Raw genomic sequence first — 26,827 nt, 5'->3', positions numbered from 1 at the left:
ATATACTTTTACGATTACACATTCTCATCAGTTGGTTTAGCTACTGAAATTGCATACAGGGGTTGAATATTCTTTTATTGTTTTACCCTGGCAGCATCGCTTCTACTTCTATTAACGCTTGATCTTTACATCCTGGGCTACTTTACTGCTTGATTTCTTGGTGGTCGTTGCGACGTTGATATCTACTGTCCTGTTATTCGCCTGGGTTTATATTTGTTTAGCCCTGTGAGAGAGAAATTCGATACCACAAGAAGATCGCTTTGTTCCAGAAATCCTCGGAAATCTGTTTGGACCTATTGCTGTCAGCTCTCAGCCTATCCCGTTTATCATTTCGTTGTGTCCAGTTTGGCCATTTTTCGCGGACATCCGGGGGCTGCCACGACATCTCGCGCCGACCATCTACCCCTTTGTCCTGTCGAATTATTCAACTGCTTGGTGGGCATTCAATCAATACTAAGCTGGCCTTCGCTTTTGCCTGGTCTCCACTTTTCCAATTGAACGGGTCCCAATACCTTCCCTTCATTCCAGTTAAAACCCGCTCGCCCTTCCACCCTGTTGGAGTATGTATCCTGCCCGCTTCGAACAACGTACATAGGTCCATTTTCCATTCAATCGGGTCCTCCAGCATTGCCCAAGTGGATCTGTCAAATTAGACTGTATACGTGGCCGCCGCCATGTCCCAGTCACTGTCTCTCTTCTCTGCTCAGGTACAGTTCTTGGTGAGTCTCGCGCAGCATGTTCAAAACTCATAACCTCCTCTAATTCTGCTTTCCCCCTTCACCACCTTTCAAAAAGCAGCCCCCTCCCCCCAAATTTTGAACTAGTAAATCCCCCTTCCAGGATCCCAGCGTTCGTTGGAGCACAAGAATGTGCTTTCTGTTCGCGGAATTAGCCTGCACTATCTTTGGTATTGAATATGCAAGGCCAGCTGTGCTGACATTGGAAATCGGGGTTCAGAACGACCACCTCGCTCTCATACACATCCCCCTAGATCTATACCCATTTTTCTTGCAACCAATACTCCAACTCATTTTCCACGATGTACCTCCTATCGAAGACATACACCCGGATGAACCGGATGAACCTGGCTTGAGAGATCTTCGGAAATCCGAACCCACGCATCCTGCGTTTCTCAACGTTTCCATCACCCCAGTCGAATGTTCAATTGTTTGTTCGAGAGCGTTGGCAGAGTTGTATTTTCGACCATCGGCAGAAGAGTTCAACAAAAATGGACCTTCTAAAGCGAACCAAATTTCAATCAGCAAAGAGGATTTCATCGCTATGCAGGTTGATGGGCAGGGGTTGGATGCCGGCCAAAGAGTTCTGGAACTGACCAGTCCTCTTGCCATGGCAGGAGTGTAAGCTCATATATACTCCGTTGTAAAGTGCGGTACCCCCTTAACTAATAAGTTGAAAAGATCCATATTCTTCATGTCAACTTATTTCTCCGACTACATCCTCGTTCCCCGCCGGTCAAAGGGCCATGTAACCCAGGCACTCGAGAACCGTGGCTTCACCTTCGAAGCGTCTTCCGATGCCTTCGTCAACAGCAGCAATAACCCGCAACGCCGCAGCTCCGCCCCATCGCTAGAAGCACAACAATCGCCGCCCTTAACCCCTCCCCCGCCAACGCTCTCAGAGCTACAGACCCGAACGTTCGCCGCTTTACGGAAACACAACATACACGCCCGTGTCGACAAATCCCTCCGCATCGTCCAGTGCGCGGCCCAATACTCGGCATCTGCCCGCCGATCCTCTTCCCCTTCAATCCTCCGCCCAAGCCTCGTCACCACCCTAATTCTCGATAAACCCCGCTTCCTCTCCCTCACTCTAACTGCCACCGACCCGGCCGCGTCTATACTGCTCGAAAAACGACTCCTGCCCCGCTTCTCGCTGGATCCCATCTGCTTAGTGCCCCCAAACCAGCTGTCCAGCGACTTCTCACTTGACGAGAGCAGCAATAACCTCCTCCTCATCTCGAAGGACGACGTCCTCGTCCCTATCATGCTGGACCTACGCGATCTCCCGCTGGAAGCGACTGGGATCGTCTGTGGCGTAGCTAGCCGGCTCGCGGCTGCGACACAAAGTCGAGAACCTAACAGAACCAGTGGCGAGAGTGACGATGGCCATGATCATGACGGTGGTGGAGATGGTTATGACAGCTCCGATGACCACGGCGATGGTGTTAGCGCCGTGGAGATTCCGAGGAATGCCTCCTCCCCTCTTGCCCGGTTCAACGACAATAATCAAAATGATGACAAAAGTACGTCATCACTCTGGTCGCGGAAGCGGAGGCGGATGACGACGTCGATGAATCAGAAGAAAAACGGTGGGCAAGCGCAGGGCGCCCACAAGCCGCTTCGTAGAGTCTCGTCAGAAACGGGCTCGTCGTATATGGATGCTGTTGATATAAGCTTCCTCAGCACGGTGAGAGCTGGCACTGTCATCGTTGGTGAGAGGGAGCTGGAAAGGGCAATGGCTTCATTGGATGCGGCTGAGATTGGCGCTTGAGTTTGTGATAAGTGTGTGTGGGGACATGGGTTAGGTTTGGTGTAGTGGGATTTTATCTTATGTGAATGCTAGATTGATCCGCAAGGGTTATGAAAGGATGCCAAAGGTTTTGGCAAAGAGAAATTGTGATATCCTTTTTGCACGAATGGGCTGATGGAAAGGAGTAAACATATGATACGTATATATAAGATTGAAAAAGAAAAAAAGCAAAAAAGAAAGAAAGCAAAAAAGAATCGTCTTAGGGAAGGGGAAAAATGTTAGGTCCTGTTGGAATGTGGACATGAGCGAACCTGAGCGATCAATTGACCTATTTCATATTTTGGACAACTGCATTGAATATATCGGGGCCCATAGCACATTATCAATGCCTTTACATGCCTGATACCTATTGTAATGGACAAAATAGGATAAATAAATTTTAAAAAAAAGAATCCAGGTACGGTTTACTTCATCGTCTCAAGCCCACGCGGTGTCGGCCCCTTCGTTGAGATAGGCTTCCTTTCATCTTTGTCATATCTACACCAATTAAATCAATAAACCAGGTAGAGAGACCACCCCATATATATCATACTTCTTCATTTAGAAGGGGTGGTCTGATGCCTAGTAAATGAGCATATCCGCCCGCAACATAGAGCACAGGACACGGTTATATTTTGTTCTTTTTGGTTTAGCTGTACGTTGGAGGCGGTAATAAGAGTTTGAACGTTGATTTATATAGATAACTGGATAGCAGATATGAAACGGGATGCTCTCTGTTAGGGTCCCGGTCGTGAATGATATAAAAGGGAGGGGGTGGCCTGAGAAGGTGAGGTGATTTATAAAGATCATGATAACGTAACGATATATATAGGTATCGCAATAATGTCCGCGAGTGAAATGCGAGAAGATGCAAAGTAATGCTGAAGTCATCCAAATACTTGAACAGTCCCTATTGGGTTAATATCAAAAGTTAGCAAAAGCGAACGGCACTGAACCAACAATATCTCTTTGTGAAAGGCGTGGAATTCCCAAGACAGATATATAAGAGGAGATCGGGTTGCGAAAACTCACCATCTGAACAACCGCCCGCCCAACAACCCGCTTTCTCATTCCACGCCACACAGCTAACCGCCTTCACCCCTTCGCCCACGCCCACCTTTGCAATTACATCCCCAGTCAACACATCCCATGCAAATACATGGCTCTCGACATTTATGGCACTCTCATTTTCATCAGTCTCCCCACCACTAAACACCACGCCCTCCCCCTTCGCAAATGAAGATCTAATCCGCAACGAACTATTGACATAGCGTGGCCCTCCATCCCCACTAGCAGGAGTAGCAGGGTCAGACCCCGCCTTGCCTCCCCCACCCCCAAACCCTTTCAACACACTGCCATCCGCTCGATCAACCATCCGAATCCAGCTATCTAGACACGATGCCAGCACGACATTGCCATCCTCCGAGCAGCGCACGCTCGTCACCTCATGGCCCATGACGTCCACGTTCACCATGCCCATACGCAAATCATAGCTGCGGATTCGTCCGTCGTAGCTGCCTGATATTATGCTGGCGGTGGGCAAGTGGATGCTCAGGGAGGAGATGGTGTCGCGGGCTTCAGAGAGTGTTTGGATGGGCTTTGAGGTTAGGGAACGCGTATCCCAAAGTTTTAAGGTTGTGTCCGCGCTTCCTGTGGCATGGGAGTTTGAGATGGTTAGCGGAATTGAGCTTTTGAGTTAAAGATGCTATACTATAGGGAGTTTCCTAATACAGGGATAATGGAGGACGAGTTTCTCTATTCACAATGCAATGCCAGTTGATGCCTGGCTCGGGTATTTAACGTGATAAAGGTGTAAATCGAGCGCAGCTGATTCTGATCAAGTCAGAGTCAATAGTAATGCTTGACCTTGCTTCGCGCAATGGTTGATAGAGATCTCAAGCCCCTCACGAACCAGCACTGCGCAAACAGCGGCCTTCGTAGCGTAGAGTAATACACCTAGAAGGCAACAAAGACCCCGATGGAAATGGAGAGTATAATAAATAAAATAATTCATACCACTCGCAACAATCGAATCTGCCTCGGCCCCGAACTCCACCGCCTCAACCCGCGCATCATGCCCACTCCACCTCCTCACCGTCGTCCCCGTCTCCACATCCCACAAAAACACCTGCTTATCACCACCTACACTGGCAAACTTGGCATTATCCGCCGTTACCGCGAGGTCCAACACGGAGTAGCCATGCTTCGCGTACCGCTGGATCGGAGTGGTGGTGACGGGTGTTGTGGCGGAGACGGTGGTGGAGGAGGTCGGGAGGGCGCGGCAGAGATGGATGGAGCGGTCAGAAGAACCCGTTAGCAGGTATGTGCCTGGTGGGCTGGAAAAGCAGATTGCGTTTACCGCACCTGTGATGGGGGTTGATGGGTTAGCTCTCCTCTCACATTGGCTGAGGGACGGGGTATCAAGAGTGAGTTTGGGAAACTTGGGGCCTGGAAGACAGGTAGTGAACATTTATATATACGTACCATTGTGGGTTTTTATTGTGTGGAGGCGGGAGGTTGGGAATTTCCGCGTTGGTGGCATCTGATTGATCGCGACGCTTTTGAAAGGTGGTTGAGTTCATTTACATCTTGAAGGCGGGGATGGAGCTTGGTCTGGGCGAACTGGTTGGAGCTTATTTAATTTATTTATAACAAACCAGACACGGGAAACTAAATTCGACGAACCCAGTGGTTTTTATTTGATTTGGAGATCTCGAAATTGAATCATACAAAGGGGAAAAAAAGTTGTAGAATTAAAGTTGGATATTTCAAATAATAAAGTAACAAAAAAAATCGCTACGTATAACAAACGAAACTATTTCGGGTCTTGGAGGTAGAAAATACGCTAGGTATCAGTCGAATGTGGGAGAAAAACAGAAAAAGAAACACGAATAAAATGATTAAAGGATAAGGGGTTCGAAAAAGAAAACAAACCCCCAAAAGGTCGCAAATAAAACCGGGATTTGATAGGTCGATAATTTTAGGGCTCAGACGTGTTAAAGCCTATATTCGAAACGGACAGCCATCTACCTCCATCTACCTCCATCGCAACCAAACGGCAAACATCAATATACCTATCCAAGATTAACGCCGGCCATGGCTGCGGACAGCGGAGCCTTGCATCTGCTCGAGTTCCTGTTCGAGTTGTTTGAACGTTCGATTGCTAGTAGGCTAGCCGACGTAGCCATGTATACTGGGGAAGGATTAAAAAAACATACGCAGCATGAGTGCTTTCCAGATCCTTGTTGAGACGATCTCTCTCGGAGATGAGTCTCTGCTCCCACTGTCTGAACCTCTGTTCTTCGACCTTGACTTGTTCGGTGAAGCGCTTTCTGAGGTTCTCTTCTTCCTCCTTGAACTTGGGGTTGTCGAGCTTTCTGGGGCGGGCCTCGCCGAACTTTCTCGTCTCCATTTGCAAGGCGCGATAGGCCTCGTAGTGGGATTCTTCAGTGGTGTGAATGAGATCAAGCATGTGGGTACGAATGAGAATGGAGCGTAATTTTTTGAAATCACAGTGCTCCTCATTCTCAACCTCAGCTACACCCCAAGCATACTGGCGACCCTTAACGATGCGGCCATCACTGGTCTTGACGTCTTTCTCGGAACCAATGACGGAGAATGGCATGGCAGCCATCAGACTACGAGCATGCTGTGCGGCGTGCTCATCATCCTCCTCAACAGGCGGCTGGTAAATTTTGATGCCCTGGGCCTCGATAACGGCGCGGATCTGAAATGCGAAAAGTAATCAGCTTTTGACAGTTCACTCCATTAGCCTATGTAGGATAGATATTCCCTTACGCGTTGCTTGAAGCGGGCAAGGTCAGATGGGCTCAATGTATCGGCTTTAGCAACCACTGGGATCAGATTGACACGCGAGCTCAGACGTTTCATGACTTCGATATCCAGAGGCTTCAGGGTATGACCGGTTGGCCTGATGAAGTACAAGCAAGCGTGGACACGGAGGTCAATCTTATCAACACGACGAGGCTGTTGCTCCTGAAGCATGTAGGATTCGTGCTGGTCATCAAGGAACTCGATGATAGGCATCCACGAGTCGCGGTTGTTCACATAATCGCCGAATCCGGGGGTATCAATGACCGTCAAGCGAACTAAAATGGGACATGATTAGCTCACATACGCGGTGCAGAGCAGTGCAGAACTGAATTGAATACCTTTGAAGAACTTCTCCTCGAGTTCAGCTTTTGTAATCTCAATCTCTACGGTTTTATCAACCTGCTTGGCATGTCGGCGCTTGTGGTCGGCATAGTTCTTGATTGTGGTCGAGAAAAGCGTGTTAATGAATGTCGTTTTGCCCAATCCAGATTCCCCAGCAACCTATAAAATGTTAACAAGGACGAAATATATATAATAAGAGGGGCTAATTTGTACCATAATAGTAAAGGCAGCTCCCCGTTTGGCAACGATTTTGTGCCTGTTTTATTGTGTTAGCACTACAAGTCCCCCCCGACAAATGATATAGTGTTTGTCGAGGCATACCGTTGATTTGGAAGCTATACACAACCAATGTGTCAGATTCTTCATAATATCAATAATTGGATATAGGACACTACTTACATTGGCAATTCCAATGGGAGAAGCCGTCTCAGAAGTTGGAGGAGCCATGACTACTGAGCGTCAAGAGGGTGTTATATGAGGAAAAAGGAAGTCGAATTACTGGAAGGGGGTGACGATGGACACAGAGCTCCGCACAAGACAACTAGAAACAGAAACACAAGGAGAATCGCGCGGGTTGCAGAGGGTGGCAGCGAGATGAGGAAGAGCGTGAAGTTGTCGTTTCGTTTCTGCTGCCCCTGAAAGCTAATTTCAAGCGAGCAACCACCCCCGGGTTACACTAGGTCGCATACGGCTAGCGTCTCGGATTATCTTGGAGCAGTTTATCCGGGGCCTTATCTCTTGAGCAGACGATTTTTTTGCCCACAATTGCTGGTGGAGTGCATAATGCGCCGATGGTGACTGCGCGAGCTGAGGACGATGAAGACTGATTTCAAGGTATGTGGAAGCTCTACTTGCAGTCTTACTAACTGTTGCTAACGATAACTAAATTTTCTCCTAAGTTTTCCAACCTTCTGGGGACCGTTTATCGCCAAGGAAACCTCATCTTCACTCCAGACGGCACTTGCTTGCTTTCTCCGGTTGGCAATAGAGTTACAGTTTTTGATCTCGTGCAGTACGGGACCCTCGCACCCTTTACAGCTAGGTGCGGAGAAAAGATAAAAGAGACTAACTTTGGTAATTCGTAGAAATAAATCATATACCCTTCCTTTCGCCCACCGCACCAACATCTCGCGAATTGCCCTCTCTCCCAAAGGCAACCTCCTCCTCTCCATTGATCAACATGGAAAAGCTATACTAACCAATTTCCTCCGTCGATTAACTATCCATCACTTCTCGTTCAAGTCTACGGTCACCACGCTTGTTTTTTCACCTTCTGGGCGCCATTTTGCTGCTGGAGTGGGGCGGCGAATCCAGGTCTGGAAAACACCTTCTACACCTGGTGCTGATGGTAATGGCGAACTAGAATTCGCACCATTCGTTCTGCATCGGGAGTATGTAGGACATTTCGATGCGGTGCAGAATATACACTGGTCTGGCGATTCGAGATTCTTTCTCAGCGCCTCAAAAGATTTAACTGCAAGGATATGGAGTTTGGATCCGGAGGAAGGGTTTGAACCGACAACTCTTGCGGGCCACCGTGAAGCTGTGCTAAACGCTTGGTTTACAGAGGATCAGGAGTCGGTAAGGGATATTCCGGAACCACTCAAGTATATCTATTCAAGCCAGCGCTGAACTTTTCCCGTTTCTAGATCTACACTGTGAGCAAGGATGGCGCACTCTTTCGATGGCAATATTGTAGCAAGTCCGATGACCCAGAGGAATTGACAGAAAACTCGGATATGCGCTGGAGGATCACAAAAAAAAACTTTTTCATGCAAAGCAATGCGAAGGTGAAATGTGCAGCATACCATGGAGCTTCTAACCTTCTAGTTGCAGGCTTCTCTAATGGTTTATTTGGGCTCTATGAACTACCAGAGTTTACCCAAATACATAAACTTAGGTATGTTTGTGCTTTGTCTGTACAACTGAAATCAAGTCTAACTGTTATTAGCATCTCACAGAGCAATATTGATTTTGTGACAATGAATGACTCTGGCGAATGGATCGCCTTTGGATCGTCGAAACTTGGGCAGTTGCTTGTGTGGGAATGGCAGTCTGAGTCATATATCCTGAAACAGCAAGGCCATTTGGATTCGATGAATTCCCTCGTATATTCTCCAGATGGACAAAAAATAATAACCGCGGCAGATGATGGGAGAATCAAAGTCTGGGATACAAATTCTGGGTTCTGTATTGTCACCTTTACAGAGCATACCAGCGGCGTCACCGCGTGTCAATTCTCGAAAAAAGGAAATGTTTTATTTACCGCATCATTAGATGGCTCAATCAGAGCATGGGATCTCATTCGATATCGAAATTTTAGAACATATACGGCACCCTCAAGATTAGGGTTCTCCTGCTTGGCGGTAGATCCCAGTGGGGAGGTCGTGTGTGCAGGTTCACTGGACTCGTTTGATGTCCACATTTGGTCCGTCCAGACGGGCCAGCTTCTAGACCGACTGGCTGGGCACCAAGGACCGGTGTCTTCTCTATCCTTTGCTGCAGATGGCAGGCATCTGGTGAGCGGTAGCTGGGATCACACAATCCGAATATGGAGCATCTTTGGCCGCACGCAGACCAGCGAGCCTCTGGAACTACAAGCCGACTTGCTTAGCGTAGCTTTCCGACCGGATGGGAAACAAATTGCCGCCTCCAGCCTTGATGGTCAATTGACCTTCTGGTCAGTCGAAGAAGCCGTGCAGGAGGGGGGAATAGATGGTCGACGCGACGTATCAGGAGGCCGTAAAATATCCGACCGTCGAACAGCTGCCAATGCCGCAGGCACCAAGTCATACAACACGATAACTTACTCAGCCGATGGAAGCTGCCTACTCGCCGCGGGTAACAGCAAATACATCTGCCTCTACGACGTCAGCACTGGCTCACTCTGCAAAAAGTTCACTGTCTCCATCAATACCTCTCTTGACGGCACACAGGAATTCCTCAACAGCAGGGATATAACCGAAGCTGGTCCACGCGGCCTCATAGACGAAGCTGGTGAAGCGTCAGATTTGGAAGATCGCATCGACAAGCGTCTCCCCGGCACTCGTCGTGGCGGCGACGCAGGCGCACGCACCACGCGGCCCGAAGTGCGGGTAACTTCCGTCGCTTTCTCGCCAACCGGCCAATCTTTCTGCGCCTCGTCTACGGAAGGCCTGCTTGTCTACAGTCTAGATACAACCTTCGTCTTCGACCCCTTCGACCTCGACCTCTCTATCACACCCGACAGCATCCTCGATACCCTGGCCGAAGCCAAAGCCGCATCCACCACCTCCCCCCCAACGGACTCATCACCGACAACCCCAACTTCCTTCCTAAAACCCCTCATCATGTCCTTCCGCCTCAACGAAGCCCCCTTAATCCGAAAAGTCTACGAATCGATCCCTCCCACTGACATCCGCCTCATCACCGCCTCCATACCCACTATCTACCTCCCTCGCATGCTCCGTTTCGTCGCCAATTGCGTCGACGAGACACCGCACCTGGAGTTCAATTTGCGCTGGATCGAGGCGTTGCTGAGCATCCATGGCCACTATTTCAAGGATCATAGTGGCCAGCTGGCGGCGGAGTTGCGTGCCGTGAATCGTGTTGTTGATGGCATTCGAGATGAGATTAAGCGGCTCGTCGAAGGGAATGGGTATGCGTTGGAGTATTTGCTTTCAAAGCCGGTGTTGAATGGGAGGAGGGTTGGGAATGGTGGAGGAGACGGTGTGATTGCTGCGGGAAAGGAAAACGGCGTATGTAGCGATGAAGATATGGATGATGTCGGTGATAGTGACGATGGTGGGGAAGGGGGAGAGTGGATTGGTTTGGCCTAATTGAGTATTGTCATTGTAAAATACATGTCTTGACACATTATCTTTTCTCTAATGGAGAGTGAAATATTGTACTATGCATGGTACCTGGATGACGTGTTCTTGATGCCTCTGAATTCTATTTTCCCTTTATGGGACCAGAATCAAAGCATGCGGTGGAGTAAAAAGAGTAGGTGGCGAAAATTTAGCATAGACAGCAAAGATAACGAGCAACACTTCTTGTGGAATTTGATTATGAAATTTCTTCTCTTGATTATCTTCAAGATGTGAGAGAGAAGAGAGTATATATGTCGTCTTCATAGTATAATTTTTATGCAACCATCAAACTGTCTTCGAGGAGCGGATGCACACAATATATCAAAGAACATTAACTGAGGGTCTAATCTTGGTAAGATATATTCCTTTCTGCAGCACGAAGGAATCTTAGGAACTAGAAGTCCAGCCAATTTGAATTAAAGATGGCTTTTGAATGAAGCACTCTGTCAGCATACAAAAGAAAGACTATTAATAGTATATAGCCACTCCATGGATGCGTGGGGGATCCAGAGAATTTGATATCAAACAGAAACAAGGGGTTATATGCCAGCGACGTAAAAAGATTTCAATAGTCGTACACAGGTAGACAAATATGCAAGAAGCCTGTCCAGTTAAGACGGTGGGAATAAATGAAAGGGGATATATCGTGAGAAAAGGTAAGAAGATGCCGCAAATCGCTCCCTCTTCTATCTCCCTCGATCATGGTCGTCGTCGTCGTCCACACGGGCACGCTTCGATCCGCGCTCCTTGGCACCCTCAGCTTCTTGAATACCGTATCTTTTCTGCGTGCTTCCACCAGTAACTTCAGCAATCATTCCATCGATGCCAAATGGGTCGGAAGTATCTTTCTCGAATTGAACTGGTCCATCTCGAGCCTGTGAACAAGGTGTGTCGTCAGTCACGTGATAATATTGGTTCAAATGAACGATGTGTGGAATAGATATATAAGTGGACTAAGCGGGCGAGTTGCATATCTTACCTCTGCATCTGCCGCGCCTTTGAAGCCTTGTTTAGCACGGCCTAGGACTTCAAATCGGCTATTCCGCTCTATTCGACTCATCTCCGCACCGGCCGCTTCCTCGTCATCAAAGTCGTCTGCTTGTGCCCGAGGGCGGTAAATACTATTGATGGCATCTTGTGCGGCGAAAAGGGGTTTGTCATATGGCTGATCTTCATTGAATCCACTCTCGAACCCGCTCGTCTGGTTGAAAAGTCGGGAGTCATACATCGTCTCTTTACTCTGTGTTGGCTTTGCAAGGCCAAGTGCGACCTTCTCGGAGATATCACGGTTTTGTTCTCGCGCCATCATCTGGATACGACGCTCAGTACCCATACGGGATTGACGAAGCTGACGTTCAGCTTCTTGTCGTTGTTGCCGACGCCGGCGTTCACGTTCTCTGGCAGCATCTTCATCTTCACTGGGCGTGGCAGAACGGGATGAATATGGTGATGGACTTCGGCTGCCGCTAATAGATCGTGAACGTGTTCGCGCTCGAGATTCCTGGCGACTTGTGCCACCCGACCTTGCCTCGCGTGCCTTTTGAGCTAGTTGGCGAAGATGCTCTTCTTTCTGTGCCTTTTCCTTCTCTGCTAGCTTCTGTTGCATTTGAGCTCTCTGTTTCACTTCCTCCCGGGCATGACGGTCAGCTGTAAAGAGGGCTTCCGCAAACTGGGCAAATTTATCATTGATAGAAACATCCTGTAAACCACGTCCATCGGCCGCCAATCGTTTATCCAGCGGAACAGTATAGCCTCTAGGGTTCTTCCAATTTGAAACAGGGGGGGGAATCCTCCATGCTTCTTGATCTTCTGCAGTAAGTTTCCGGGGTGGTGAGTGCATGACCGGCGGTGGCGGAGAGGGAGGACCGCGAGGAATCTTCTTATGCTTGAATTTCGGGGGCTCCATGGGGTCAACTTGTCTCTCTACAATCTTCATAATTCTATCATTTTTCTTGCTTGTATCACCCATCTGATTTGCGGGTGTATACCTCACGAACGTGGGTTCGTTCCTTTTCCCGCCCTTGACATTTTTTGGCTTCTGCGCCGCAACAGCCCCAGTCACCAATTTTGCCAGCGCAGCTTTGGTTTTCTCCATTTGCTCCGCCACCTCTTCTTGTGAAGGCCGAGCTAGAGATATTTCGCCCATATCTACGCGTTGGCGGAGAGGTATTAGGTCTTTGAAAGAGGCGTGGACAATCCGATTCTCGCCATGGCCCTGTTTTGCAATGGCGTCATATTTAACCTTCCCTTCCGCATCAACTTGGACAGCTAAAGCATTTGACGTTGATGAGGTGCCTTTCCGCCCCATATCGAGGGGATATTGAGCTACTGGGATTTCAGGGAACGCGCCACCATCTGCAAAGTCTTCAGGGTTTCGAGGTCGCCATCCTGAACGCCTGCCATACGGGGGTGGGCCAGCTGTCTATAATAGATGGGCAAAGTAAATGAGCATTTATTCTCTAGTAGTGGCAACGGTAGACTGTATATAGCGACTCACTTTTAGAACAACTTGCGATTCGTTGACAGCACCAGCTCCCACGATTCGTGGGCCTTTGGGTTGGGTATGTGGCGGCAATTCTTCATCTTCGCCGGTGTATTTCGGTTTCGGAAGGGATTTGAAGAGCCCCTGCGCGATAGATGTCGCCATAGTAAACAATTTAAGCCACAATAGCCGGAACAAGAATGGCTGTAGGGGGGAAGGGTAAGCTCGTTGTCGAGAGCGGGCTCATGGGGCAGTGATGGTTAAAGTTTGAGGTTTGAGATGTCCGTGACGCTGTTGGCATGTTTGGGCTACCGGAGATATATGACTAAACTAGCCAGCTAGCCGCGCTTGCTTCACCTTCCGATCTCAAGCAACCAAGAAGCCACTTCAACAGCTTCAACGACATCTCGTATTATTAAATCTCAAAAACGGTAGCTAGCTTGCCCTTGAGTTCCTACGGAGAGTCGAGATTGTTCTCACCTTTCCAACTAAGTCATTAGTGGATACTTACCGCTTAAACACCAATTCGACTGGCCAGGTTTTCTAGTATGGTTGAGATAACATTTCAAACTACCAGTTTCCTTATATACAGCTTTGACATTTTTTCATTGTTATATTTGTTCATTTGTATTTTGATTCAGCAACTGTATACGTAATTCTTGAACTGCAACTCCTGTTAGAAGAGCTAAATTCCACAGAAATCTGAGATAGATTCCCGCACCGCATCTCCCAGCCGGGCCTGAAAACTTCAAGAGGATTGATAAATCTACAGCCCAATTTCATAATGGAGAAAAGACTACGGCGTAAGAAATCTTCCACTTCCAAAGTCAGCTGACAATTTAGCTTCTTCTCGACGCTCTAGAGATCATGCGAGTACACTCCAAACTAGAACGTCTACGGTCCCACTAACATGGGCGACACCCTTTTCATGTGAAGGCGCCCTGCGCATCCTGCGAGTGCTCCAGTGGCTAAAGACCTGGGCGACAACCAAGTACTAGCCTTGGCTTGTGAAAAGTATCTTTGAACCGTTGTTGGCGCGGCCGGAATTGGTGTTGGGAGATGCGCAGGAAGAGGAGGAGGACCTATCAATCCGTAGATCTCCACAGTACCTGATTCGCAGCGTCTTGCACAACTTGCAACGTCGAAAATTGGACACTCGAGGCGAGGACGAGTGTCAGCCATAAAGGGAAGAAGCAAAGGGGGTGCGAAACATGTATGTGGAAAGGCTTCATTCAGGGAAGCTCTGAAGTCAGGCTGAACGAGTTTTATGTACTTCTAGCCGGATCCCAGAACGACGTGGAGAAGGTTACTCAGCAGGGCGCCACCATGCCGCTGGGCAAGGACAATGGCAATGGCAATGGCAATGGTAATGGCATATTATGGAGAGCCTTTGGGCTGTCGTCATGGAAGATTTCGCCAGGCAAAGTTTACCGTGTATGGAGGCAGAGGTTGGAGGGAATTGGAACCCAAAAAAAAAAAAAAAAAAAAAAAAAAAAAAAAATTGCCGTGGAATTATCAGTCTTCAACGCGAAACTCTGCTTTCATGCTTGCATCCATTGAGCACTAACTACTACTAAAGAAGTGCGTACTATAACTAAATCAAATTGATAAAAGAAAGGAACGAAGTAAACGTAGAGAAACAAATGGGGATTGGGTGGGGGGAACCAAAAGAGAAAAAATAATCAGAAGCGAAACAGTAATACGTTACCTGCGCCTTGAATTTTGCATGTTGCATGTTGCATTGTCCATTGGAACATATTAACTTATGCATGTGAACCTCTCGCAATAGGGGAAATAGAAAAATACGAAAAATCAAACCACTGAGCTAATGGGGGGGTGAGAGGGATGGCGAATTCCACCACATTGGAGCTTCAATCAGCTTTAAAACAAAACAAAAAAAAAAAAAAAGGATTCAGAAACGTCAATGCAAACTAGATAGAAAAACCACAAATGAGGAAAAAATAAAATCACAGATACTGAGCATGAGACGAGAAGATGAAGAAGAGGAAGAAGAAGAAGAATGTAATTATCGCTGTCAATAAATCCAGTTCCATCACCTAGCTCCTCCCACCAACCCCTTCTGCCTGCCTTAGGCCCTATGCACAGTCATTATTAACCCCCACACTCTCGCCATTTCAGTCTCGAGAGCAGTGCGATGGAATTGTAAAGTGTCAAGTGTGCAGGTGCGGTGTACGGCTGGGGAGGTCGATATCGGGAGGGAAGGTCAGTGTAAATGAATAGACCGCGTTTGATCGTTCGTTACTTCGTGAGCGTAGATATGCTGAGTCATTGAGGGGCAGGGTAATTGGTGATTTTTCGTCTCTCGAACTTTACGGTGATGATGATTTCGTGGTGGTTAGTTGGGTCAGGTGTATATGATTGCTGTGATTTTCCCCTAGGTTGCCTTGTGTTTTTGAGGAGGCTGCTCAAAGTGAATTATGATGTATTGGCGGAGAATGGAAAGTAGGATGGTGGAAGTTAGTCGACGGAAAATCCACAAGGAGGGCGTCAGGGACCTTTGGGAAATGATATGTTAGATTGGCACAGAAGATCAGGAGACGGATAGGGACTTTGAACAAAGAGAAACTAAGGTGTATCGATGATAAAAATGAACAAATAAATAAGTAAAAAACCTACCCAGAACCATCATCGAGCATACCAACCTGAAGGGGGAAAATTACAAAAAAAAAAAAAAACCATAAACATAAACATAAACCCCCATGATCCTTCTTCCCACAGCTCCACCCAACCTATTTAAGCCCTAGTTTTAGCATGGACCCGAAAATATGGATATCCAGACTTGGACCTGTGCCACTGGCCATGCAACTTATTTTGAATATCCGTGACGGTGCGGAGAGTCCAGGACCCATCCAGGTTGTGCACCCACAAAACCTGTCCAGGGGGCGGGTTACACGGGACCAGCTGGCGGGGGACATTGGCCCCATTGACCTGTGCAGCGGCCACGTTCTGAGCATGGAGCTGCTGGGGGTTAGGGGCAAACAATTGCTGGAGTTGCGGTTGCTGAACAGCGACGGGAGCAGGAGGGGCAGCAGGGGCAGCAGGGGCGGCAGGGGCTGCCCATCCAAACCAGTTCGGAACTTGTGGCTGGGCTACGGCGATTGGCTGGGCACCGATTCGTCCATGCTGGTTGGGGTGGAGATGGGTTAGCTGTCTGTATTTGCTTATAGTTGGGGGCGGGGAAGCAAACGCGAGAGAGATGTGGAGGGTTAGGAAAGGAACAGGTGCAAAGAAAGAAAGAGAAATGTGGGAGATCCTGATGAACACAAATGGGAAATAAGGCACTGCATACTAGGAATAAACAAGCAAATCAACAGTAATAAGAATAGTAGTAATTGGAGTGAGAAGTATAGTAGTCATAGTCAGGAACAGCAGAAGGAGAATGAAAAGGGGGAACAACAGCGACCATGACAGCCTGGTTCGGTGCGTTATTCACGGGCGCGGGGGCTGGAGCTGGAGCGATAGCAGGAGCAGCAGGCGGCACTGGGGCCGGGTTATGGTTTTCAATGACATGGCCGGGAAAGGGATGGGCAGCCTGCAGCGCAGCATGTTGTGGATGGGCGGGATTCTGCATGGGAATAAACTGGAAAACAGCGGGTTGGGGATGCTGCTGTTGCTGCTGTTGCTGCTGCTGCTGATGCTGATGATGCCCGGACTGGATGGGAGCCAAGAAGAACGCCATGGCGACGGGGTAGAGAGGACAGACAGTGTTTTGGATGGAGATGAGAGATAGGAGGTAGTGATGAAAGAAAGAGGTGATGGTAAGGAAGAGGAAAGGTAGAGATTGGAAGAAAGGGAGACAATGAGATCGTAGCAGAGGAGAGGAAAGGAGAAAAGCCAGGCAGGATAGTTCGAGTGAGGAGTGAGGAGTGAGGAGATGAACCGAGTGAAGAGGAAAAGTGAAGTGTGACGAGCAGGCAGACAGACAGACGGTTGGGCCGGTGACAGAACGCCAGATGAGAAGCAAGTGAACGACGAAAGGGAACAGGAAGAAAACAGAAATGGATAAACAGGCGGGAGAAGGCAGCGGGGAGTCAGGCAGCAAAAGCACACCGCAAGAGCAGCAGGAAAAAGTACATCGTTAAATATATATATTTATATATATATCCATTTATAATATACAACCCCGCACAGAGCATCACAAGGGCATGAAGAATCATATGCATATTACAAGTATACAGATCGAGACACTTACTACGACTGGATCAGCCAGCACAAACTGGTCGCCCGGATTCACCATGCAGAATGTCACATCCTTCTCCTTCTCCTTCTCCTTGTCCTTCTTGGGCGCATCCTCGATCACATATGCCTTGTAAGGCGTGCCCCACCACATACACATCCTAAAACCACCGTGGTGCTGAAGGCGTACGGGAACAAATGGCCGGTATGTCCCCTTTTTTATTAAGCAGTAGAACGTCTGCGGGAATGCAGGCAGTGGGCAGTAGGCAGCGGGGGGAAATTAGGGGAGCAAATGGAAAGGGAAAAAGGTGAGGAGGCGAAGAGGAAAAAAAAAAAGGCTTGATTGAGGAGAGGAGGAATAAGAGGAGAGGAAAAATGAGGAGGTGGCTGTTAGAGAGAAATCGAGAGTGAAAAACTAGATGACGTTCAGCTATCTATCATTCACTGCCCAAGCTGCGAGCGGCTTGGGATGTATCTAGACCGTCTGGCAGATGGATAGGGTTTGTTGACTGGCCGGCGGAGACGGGGATAGTGAGGCGGAATGGGTCGATGCTGGCGTGCAACACTATTAGGCGGCAGGTCTATATTGTATAAATATATTATTATATAAAATATATATATATATATACAGTGCAGAAATGAAAACCTGGGTATCTCCATTCTGCTGCTTCCTGCTTGCCATTATTGCCATTCTGTTTGAAAACCTTCATGCTCGTTTTTTGTTTCTATCTTAATGAGCTCTGGCAACTGGTATATTAATCCGTTATCAGCCTGGGGGGACAGCGGAGAAAGAGACAAGGTCTGGGTGGAAGTTGTGGCCGCAGCCGAATGTGGTATTACATTATCGCCACCTCTCAGACCATGACATGATACGGCGGTATCTCCAAAGAAGTCCGGGATAACAGGCATCTTAGAGAACAAAAAGGCGGTATGATCAGAAAGATCCGGGGCTGTTGGTCGTTTCTATCGTTGCCGTGGTCGTTGTTGTTGCCCTGTGGAACCTATCAGGATGAGCTATATACCAACCCAACAACAAAAGGCAAACAGAGCCCTGGAGCAACAGGCCGCGGTGGGAAGGCATTGGATGGCGCGAAGGTTTAAAAAATGGAAGTGTGGTTGCATCGCGTTCTATTATTTACCCTGTTTCTTTTTCTTTATCTTTTCTTTTTTTTCCTCTCCAGTTGAGAAAAAGTTAGTTTTGATGGAAGGGCTCTCTTACCGCCTCGAGTGGTGGGGATTGAGAGAAGATGAAAGTTGAAACGGGAAAAAAAGATGAAAACCAGCCAACAAAGACGGGGAGCATCATCCTTGCACTTGGCTTGGTAGCTAGAGACGAATGAGAAAACCTTGACGAGGCGATGCGATGGAACGTGATAGGAATCTTTTTATTTTTATTTTTTCCCTCCCCCGCCCCTCGCCCCTCTCTCTTTTATTCCAACTTTAGTGCTTTTTGTTCTGGAACAACAATGCAACTGTCAAATATGCGCGTAAACCCGAAGTCAAGTGGAGGGCAAATAAATATGAGGTTCCTTTGTTTGTCAACAGGGTATAAGAGACCAAGTAAGGCATCAGGCATCAACAATCGTAATAATATATCCAAAATACAAAACTTGATCAAGCCTTTTGCTCCGACTCCCGCTCTGGTAATACCGCGCTGGAGGGCGAATAAGAAGAGAAGCTCAAATAACTCAAATATGTTAATCCCGACGTTAAACGTCGGCGTCGTGTGAGCCATTAAGAAACAATTGCAGACAAAGAAAATCTGTTAGTTATTGCGTCTGGTAGTGTCTTGGCGGGGTGGGAGAGCGGGAGATGGCTGGAAATCCTTCTCAATTCGTTCCCTGCCAGGGGCAAAATAAATGTTGTTTTGTTTTTTTAGGGAGTGTGTTAATAAATGGATTGAGCCCCCACAAAAATCATTCCTGTTTTGCTGGTTAATATCCAAGAAAATTAGAAATAAGCCAAAACGGAAGAGCGGAAAGCAGCAAGATCCTCTCATCGTTGACGGTGTCGCAAAGTGCTCACCTTTCGAGAAGTATATATCCTCTTCTGTACATACACGACACCCAGATGTCTGCTAAAAGGCCGGATGCAGTTAGCCTTGGGTTCAAAATTTGGCCGGAAAAGAAATAGGCAAAGAACAGCAGAGAAAAAGGAAAAAGAGCTGGCACGCGAAACAAGTCGAGAAATCTTTGGTGAACCAACCAAGAAAAGCTCTCTATTATGATAATCAGAGCAAGTGGGACTTCATCGGGCAAGTTATTCCTTCAGAGTCCCAAGCCTCAACCAGGTGCTCCCTGCCAGCGAACCGATACCGCACCCGCAGCAGTTTTGGACGGAATGGGAATGGATCATAGAACCCAGGTATATGTGACTGCAATGGCTGATATATTAGTATTTGGTGTTTGTTATGTCTGCCTGGTTAAATGGGGGAAAAACGAAGGCGGATAGGTTTGATGGGGAGTTAGAGACCTTATTGACTCGGCGCGATAGAACCAACTGTCCCTGATCAACCAGTGCCGCGACCGGAATCGTGACATCTATCATGCCTTCTTCATAGCATTCGTCAACTGCAGTGGTCCCGTTTTGTTGCTTCTTATTCTTCAAGGTAGCGGTTGGCGGACATCCATATTCAGCGTGAACGACCACCAACCCGTCTCGATCAGCTTCCCGATCCTGCCTTCGCAAGACCTGATCCCTCATCATTGAAACTGCCTGCACGCTTTCTGCTTTCCGCTTCGCAACCAGTTTTGTAAGTCTCTTTTGCATCTTTGCGATTTCCTGCTTTTCCCTCCGCCGAGCCCTGGGACGCAGGTATCCAAATTCAACCGCTCCATAGACCGCGGCCGGCATTATGACCGCCAAGGTACACAGATCACCGGTGATTTTGTCAACGGGACATAAAGCTATGGGTATTTTGAAGGTTTGCCCCAATCTACTCCATGAGACGCTGCAACCAAGCCCCATGCCGCCAATTGTAGACACTGTCAATCCCATGCGGGTGAATTCGCCAACTCTCCGTGAGCCAGACAGGGACCAGCCCATGCTGAGGTCACTCTCAATCACCACGCGAAGTCCTAGCCGTATGGCACCGCTGCCACTCCGACTTTTGCTGGGATAATAACCCTCGCTACTCCACTCGGAACGTAATGGCTCCGCCGGCTTCCGTGCAAAAATCGTCCGTCCATATTGCATGGTTAGGTTAACGCCCGCTGGCGACGAACCGAGGTTGAAACCCCAGGTCTCATTGGGCTCCGGCAGCTGCTGAGGCTGCTTGGGGTGGTTATGGTCATGGTCTGGAAAAAGCATATCCCTATCACCTTCATCCGTCTCGTGATCATCGTCATGTGGGTCTGCAGGTAGCAGTATTGTCGGCAAGCTTGTGTATCCGATCGAAATGCCACTCATCGAATATATTCTCAGAAATTCCCCGTATTGGTCGCGTTTGCTAGCATCCATGAAAATACCCATAAGGAATTCTGGCCATGAAAGCGATCCTGATGACCAGTCACAGGTAACTACACCTGCTGCGCCTACCATACGTGATATTGTTAGGCCAAGATCGGGAGGGCATAGCAACGGAGAAGACGAGCACGTAGATTTCACGGTGAGTGAAAATGGTCTTGTTCCTTCTATCGGAGTTATAAGTTTGCTGATGCTTGCTTGAGCAAGAGGCTGGGGTAGAAGAGGAGTATTGATGGTCACCACTGCGTCACCGAGAAACGATAATAGCGGCCCTTTGAGGATACTTCGTCTGGAAGGGTCACTGCTGATGACGTGTGTAAATGTAGCTCCGAAATTAACGTTCGCATTGCGAATCGTTAGAGGTATTTGCATCTACGAATGTAAGTGACCGTCGTTTTCAAAAACTAGACAATTGAAAAAACATAAGCCAACACCTACTTGTCCGTCAAATTTTTCTCCTGTCTCCGGGTTTAAAAGTTTGACGGTCTGAACCGTCTTTCCAAAACGACCGTTTACTGAAGCCTGTAGTTGCAACTTAGTAGGCATTTGATTTGCAGATAATCCATCACCCGTTGGTGGTTCATCTCTATCTTCATTTCCCTCTCCATTCGCCGCTGATTTTGAGGAGTAAAACCAAGAAAGATCAGGAAGTGGTATGGGAAGCGCGTATCCAAGTAAAAACGCTGATGGCCTCAGGTTGGGTACACGTATCGAGACATCTCCGTCCGGTGTAGTCTCGAACATAGATGTCGCATCCACTGAAAGGTGAATCACTCCCTTGGTCATGTCAGTATGTCAAGAACAGAAAAGGGCTCGGGGACAGTGGTGTTGTCAGGTCGGATATTTCCAGAGAAGAATAAACGCATGCTCCCCGAAAAAGTTCTCTCATGCTTTCTGAAGGGGCTCATTCAACATACACTAGCATCCACTAGGTCATTCAAAATGGCCCTTTCCCGACGCTTCATGGCCTCCAGAAACCAGCGACGGAATTCAGCTTCGTCCATCGCCTTCACCCCGATTTGCTGGCTTTCAGCGTATCCGTTTCTACCCATCAGCCCTCCCTCCGCCCAAGTGTGCCGCACTCCTTCTTCACCCAGCATGTCATATACAACTCGCTTCTTGGGATCTAACAGAGTCTCATATGCGTCACGTATCTTGTTATAGTGCGCCGTAGCTGCCTCTCTTAGCGCTTCGGGTTGTTTGTCCGGGTGGAAGCTGAGCGTCAACGTTTTGTAGGCCGAGCGTATTTGCGCTTCCGTCGGCGGAGGGTCTCGAGCTAATGCGAGCAAGCTGTAATAGTCAATGGTCTCCGGGTAATCCTTTAATCGGTCATAATCATTCTCTGATCCATCGGAGCAATGGCCGCCGCCGTTTTCTTCGTCGGCTTTCGGCATGTTCGCCCCGTTGATGGCAGAGACATTTGAGCCATTGTGCGCGTTCTGTCCGTCAGGGTTGTCAGAGCGGCTTGTCTGTGGCATTGTCCACATTTATCCACCCATCTAATCGGATTTACAGGGCGGGGAAGGTTATGGTTTGCTCCAGCGCATTGCTTGGATAGAGGCTGGCTATCGGGACGTGGTCGGTCCGGGCAATCTGCCCGCTGGCCTCTTCCTGGCAAGAAGCTGCAAGATTTGGCTTTTCTCAAATAAACTTCACAGCCACAACTACACGCAAAAGCACCATTCAGGCCTTTTTGATACTGAATAAAGAGTCGCAACTGCATGCTAGCTGTTATAGAAACCTATGTTCTATACATAGCTAAAAACCCCTAGGGATGCCAGCGACTGGATCTATTATGGCAATACACTACAAAGAAAATAGGTAGTAAGTTCCACTGTGCCTACGGCAGCTGATTGATTGTCCAGTTGAAATTCATTCACAACCTTCACACAGAGCAGGTCCTCGCGACAAGCATTAAGCATTATATATGTCCTTTTTGCCGGAGCTGTAGTGGGTGTTGATGATGGATCTTATTGTCTCGTTAACTTCCGCCCCATACCATGATCGAGGAGACGTTCTGGCAATTTCCTTATCCATCCCCCTTGTTTTGTTTCGATATGCTGTTAACAAGAGAAAGCTTGCGCAATTTCCTTTGCTCCAAGTATAAGAGGAGTAGAATAAGAGAAAGAAAAATCATAGCTATGGCCAGTTGCATGTAATAATTGAAGCCAAACGCTCGCTCTATAATCCAAGTGAAGTATTAATAGTTGAAAGTTTCTATAATCTAGACAAAAAGGAAGGGGTGGAAATGTTATGGTCGGGAAATTGGAGGGTAGCTGAGACCAGCGAACCATCGACAAACTGGGATTGAGAATTGGAAAATATACAACAGAATTGTACAGGGTAACTATTGCGTATGGACTATGACTCGGAATTTGGAAAACTGAAGTTCATAACAGTGCAATGCACGACGAGGGTTTAGGCGCGTCAAAACGTGTATTGAAACTGGGGGGAAGGTGTTAGGGGGGGAGGGAGGCCTTTAAAGATGCTTAATGTTAGAGCGTTACCAATCGAAAATTATCGGTGAGGGATAAAGATGATAAACGACAATTTCCAAGTTCAAAAATATGCACGCTTCGTGAAAAAAAAATAAAATAAAATAATAGGCGGTAAGGAGAAAAGGCATCAGCCTTTCAGAAGAAGGGATATGGCGGATAGTTCAATCATGAAAGGAACCATGCGCCAAATTTCATTGCCTCAACATAAGGCAGGCCTACTCTTCACATGGAATCCACAGCACCTCACCCCTCTCGACAGATATATCATGGAGTCCGAGCGCATGGAAATAGGTCTCTCGGGGGAGGCAATAGACCAAATCCCCTCTCCCGGTTGCAGTATAAGGGTTGCTTTTGCCCTGTATTGGTGGTGACGGCGCATTGGAACCAACACCGTCATTGGCAGGCATCAGCCTATCGATCACAATGAGGTCAAGCGGCCGCCCCTGAACGGAGAAACCACGCTTCCCGCTCGACCGGTCCTGTGTACGAATTGCATCTGTGATCTGCTCCAGGCGCCATTCAATGACTCGCAGCTGCTCTCGCGAACCATGCCAGAACCGCGAAACTTCGGAAATCACCCTTAAGCCGCCGTGTATGAGGGCTGAGTAGTATGACATATCTCGAATGGAGCCACAGGCGCAGAGGACATCTGTGGCTGATAATATGGCATTGCCTGTCAGGGGTGTGGAGAATGTTATCTGGGGAGGCTGTGGATTACTTGGCTGAGTGCCACCCTCCTCATGTGCATTCAGATGTTTGCTAAGATCATACGCAATGCGGAGGACCTCGACGGAGTGGCTGTAGGAACGGCGGACGTTTCGCTCGACTATATGCTCAGGTAGGTCTGGGTGGCGGACGTATCGGTTTAATCTCATCATTGTGGCATGGTAGAGAATATGCACGCTTGCGAAGACATCTACCTTTCCGGCTTGGATGTTCAGTTCCATATTTTCAACGCTATATGAAAAATACCGTGGAAGACTTGCGAGCCATTTATCAGTGCGTTGCACTGTTGAAGAGTAGAATTCTTCGAAACGCGCGGCGTAATTTGATGGCGAGATGTAAGTGGCGCGGTAGATATGCTCAAGCACATCCCCCCAAATAGCAGATACTTCGACTAAGAAAGCCATTGGGTCAAGCGCATTCCTCTCTTCGGGCAACGAGGTGTCTGCCGGGATAATACCATTTTCAAAATAGGGCATATTAGCCCATTTTTGATTCTCGTACCAGTCTGCTCTTAGCGGCAACCGCAGAAAGATATCTTGCGGCTTGAGCACTGTTGGAGAATGGACTGGGGGCCCGGCATGTCTCTGTGCAAGAAAAAGGATCAGTTAGCTAAGGGAGAGAAAATATGGAGCATATATGGAGCGAAAACTAACGTCCATAAGGAAAGCCGCCCAAAAAGTCCTCCTCTGGCATTCAAGCATAGTTTCTGCTTGAAAAAACTCGTCCCGCTCTGGCGGGTTCCGTGGCGCGGGACTACCATGTTCAACATTGAGTTTCAGGCCGCATATAGTGCGCATGGCAGAGCCAGTAAAGTCGGACGCTGTGGCCGACGCGCCGATCGTGAAATGCCACATTCCAAGGATAATTCGAGTTTGAGCTAGGTGTAAGGTTGGTTTGTTTTGACTTTTCTCCACCGCGTGCCTTGCGATTCTCGCAAACCTCATTGCGTCTGCTCTTTGCTCCTTTGTATTGCCGAAAATAGCCCCCATAGCAAGCATAGAATACAAGAGCATTTTATCATCAAGAGATTTATTGGGACAATACTTCAGCCATCTCAGGAATGGCTCGCGAGGGAATATACAGTAGGTTGCACCGTTAACATAATGGAAGTACATATTGAGATAGCGCATGGTTGATTCCGGGTGGGTATGGTAGGGATCTGTTTCCCATTCCGACAACGTTGGATCGTGGAGATCCATCGCAGCCATTTCTGATAAAATATCATTCACGGGGTATGGATCAGGAGTTGTCACCATATCTTTGGCCTGTTTAGAGTAGTCATCTCCGTCGAGGCCAATGACATTGTCAATGGCGTTCGTTGAGGCTCGCCTTCTCCTTTTCAGAGGCCTGTCGGGTTTCGGGCTTAATCCGCCAACATCGTGCATCAGTGCGCCTGGGTCACAAGATACTGCAGACGACGACATGGTCCGGACTGGACTCCCAGTGGGAATACAGGAAGTTGGGTGCCTACTTGGCGAGGAGCTAGTCCGTTGATCAAGTGATATTGCTGGAGTGTGATGGCCTGTAGAGCATTGCGAGCTCTTTGCAATTTGGTTTCCCCGAGGTCTATCAAAGCAAAGATGCGTTTTGTTAGGTATCATGAACGGTGCGAAGGGAAAAAAAAAACGGACTCTAAAACTCACGAATTTTCAAATCTACATTCTCTTCCCGACTTCTGGCACTGATCACACTTGGGGATATTGGGAATACACTTGATTTTCTTATCTCTGCAGGTAAAACACGCCTGTGCCAGCCGTTTTCTTGGCTTTCCAGCTTTTGTGACTCCCCAATTGGCATTAACAGGCTCACCATCTATTACCTTTGGGCAATGGGTACCATCAGAGTAGATGTAACAAATACCCTCACCCTCAATAAACCGCTCGTCTACCACATGAGCCAGGCGCGGTTGATTTGGCCTAGGTGGTGAGCCTGAGCGGAAAGTAAGCTCACAGGATAACGAAGACGGCCCTGATGCTGGAGAAGTTTCAGAATTAGATGGGTCGCGTGGATATGGAAGATGGCTATGGTGGTGATGGGCTAGAGGAGTCTCAGAGCTGCTCCTATTGTTTTCGGTAAACAGATGATGCCGCAAGCCTGCTGCGTCCAATCCGACTTGCGAAATTGGAGGTAGCTGGTGGCGAGAATAAGATAGATTCTGTCCTTGTCCGTGGGAAAAGTCGACCGGCCCGAGTGTAGACGGCCTTCTTTGACGTGAGGTGGTCTCATGGCTTGGATGACCGCTTGGCTGAATGCACTCATCGTGGGTCTCAACAATTGTGGATTCGTGTGGTCTGCTGCTGTTAGGCGGCGAATTTTCGTGACCTGGGAAAGGACGGTGTGGATTTCCCAGATAGGAATACGACACTGGTGTAAGAAGTTGGCTGACTGATGGCAGTTGATCCTGCACTGGATATCGGCTTTTATATTGGGTTGGGTTACGATCCGCCATAGAAACAGGGGACTCCATATGTTCCAACGGAGCCGGTGAGTCGTCGGATACAAATTCCCAAGAAGATGTCTTGCGGGGCGGAGGAAGCTGGTAATTGATTAACCTCTTCGATGGCGTTGAGATATCTTGCGATTCTTGCGATGTGGTGCTGTCCTCAGGTGAAGGTAAGGTGCGCCCGAACGGCCCCACAGGAAACCCCGACATGACTCGAGGCTTTTCAATCTAGACTTGTATGCGGAAATATTTGGGTACTCTATCCGGGATATCGGTAGAGGAGGCTTTTTGAACTCTATACTGCAGCCGACTGCTTGCAGTTCGTTCAGAGGCTAGTCGCTGGTTCTCATCGAGCCAGAATGGAGTGAAAGAGATCTAGTTCACACGACCAGTCACGGTGCTGTATACCTGGAGGCAAATCAAAAACAGAAACCTCCAGTGGTTTCTCCTGGACCCTGAC

At 48.2% G+C, this 26,827-nt stretch overlaps 8 protein-coding genes across 8 annotated transcripts; 2 read left to right on the top strand and 6 right to left on the bottom strand.

Annotated features, from left to right (window-relative positions):
- Positions 1-674: 674 nt before the first annotated feature.
- On the top strand, positions 675-2,511 carry HCBG_06454 (uncharacterized protein; the record flags this gene model as incomplete). Its single annotated transcript, XM_045433503.1, has 3 exons — positions 675-719; positions 958-1,358; positions 1,419-2,511. The coding sequence occupies 3 exons, from the start codon at positions 675-677 to the stop codon at positions 2,509-2,511; spliced, it is 1,539 nt and encodes a 512-aa protein (XP_045285816.1).
- Positions 2,512-2,939: 428 nt separating this feature from the next.
- On the bottom strand, positions 2,940-5,071 carry HCBG_06453 (WD domain-containing protein; the record flags this gene model as incomplete). The annotated part of the gene is made up of 4 exons (XM_045433502.1): positions 2,940-3,439; positions 3,562-4,179; positions 4,546-4,977; positions 5,014-5,071. 4 exons carry the CDS (start codon positions 5,069-5,071, stop codon positions 3,417-3,419), a joined length of 1,131 nt encoding a protein of 376 aa, XP_045285815.1.
- A 542-nt stretch (positions 5,072-5,613) lies between these two features.
- Positions 5,614-7,285, bottom strand: HCBG_06452 (septin; the record flags this gene model as incomplete). The annotated part of the gene is made up of 7 exons (XM_045433501.1): positions 5,614-5,692; positions 5,748-6,256; positions 6,328-6,638; positions 6,702-6,864; positions 6,919-6,961; positions 7,027-7,040; positions 7,105-7,285. The coding sequence occupies 7 exons, from the start codon at positions 7,150-7,152 to the stop codon at positions 5,614-5,616; spliced, it is 1,167 nt and encodes a 388-aa protein (XP_045285814.1).
- A 236-nt stretch (positions 7,286-7,521) lies between these two features.
- Positions 7,522-10,523, top strand: HCBG_06451 (periodic tryptophan protein; the record flags this gene model as incomplete). Its single annotated transcript, XM_045433500.1, has 5 exons — positions 7,522-7,539; positions 7,605-7,747; positions 7,791-8,286; positions 8,355-8,605; positions 8,642-10,523. 5 exons carry the CDS (start codon positions 7,522-7,524, stop codon positions 10,521-10,523), a joined length of 2,790 nt encoding a protein of 929 aa, XP_045285813.1.
- A 425-nt stretch (positions 10,524-10,948) lies between these two features.
- HCBG_06450 (pre-mRNA-processing protein) lies at positions 10,949-13,243 on the bottom strand (the record flags this gene model as incomplete). Its single annotated transcript, XM_045433499.1, has 3 exons — positions 10,949-11,431; positions 11,536-12,978; positions 13,054-13,243. 3 exons carry the CDS (start codon positions 13,201-13,203, stop codon positions 11,243-11,245), a joined length of 1,782 nt encoding a protein of 593 aa, XP_045285812.1.
- Positions 13,244-15,792: 2,549 nt separating this feature from the next.
- HCBG_06449 (uncharacterized protein) lies at positions 15,793-16,738 on the bottom strand (the record flags this gene model as incomplete). The annotated part of the gene is made up of 2 exons (XM_045433498.1): positions 15,793-16,182; positions 16,457-16,738. The coding sequence occupies 2 exons, from the start codon at positions 16,736-16,738 to the stop codon at positions 15,793-15,795; spliced, it is 672 nt and encodes a 223-aa protein (XP_045285811.1).
- A 2,888-nt stretch (positions 16,739-19,626) lies between these two features.
- Positions 19,627-22,178, bottom strand: HCBG_06448 (DnaJ domain-containing protein; the record flags this gene model as incomplete). Its single annotated transcript, XM_045433497.1, has 3 exons — positions 19,627-21,072; positions 21,139-21,477; positions 21,618-22,178. The coding sequence occupies 3 exons, from the start codon at positions 22,176-22,178 to the stop codon at positions 19,627-19,629; spliced, it is 2,346 nt and encodes a 781-aa protein (XP_045285810.1).
- Positions 22,179-23,413: 1,235 nt separating this feature from the next.
- Positions 23,414-26,577, bottom strand: HCBG_06447 (uncharacterized protein; the record flags this gene model as incomplete). Its single annotated transcript, XM_045433496.1, has 3 exons — positions 23,414-24,508; positions 24,578-25,490; positions 25,568-26,577. The coding sequence occupies 3 exons, from the start codon at positions 26,575-26,577 to the stop codon at positions 23,414-23,416; spliced, it is 3,018 nt and encodes a 1,005-aa protein (XP_045285809.1).
- Between the last annotated feature and the right edge of the window lie 250 nt (positions 26,578-26,827).

This window comes from Histoplasma capsulatum, assembly GCF_000150115.1.
Source record: "Histoplasma capsulatum G186AR genomic scaffold supercont2.9, whole genome shotgun sequence".
Taxonomy (NCBI): Eukaryota; Fungi; Ascomycota; class Eurotiomycetes; order Onygenales; family Ajellomycetaceae; genus Histoplasma; species Histoplasma capsulatum.
Note: the sequence above shows the minus strand (reverse complement) of the source record. Positions and strands in the feature narration are given on the sequence as shown.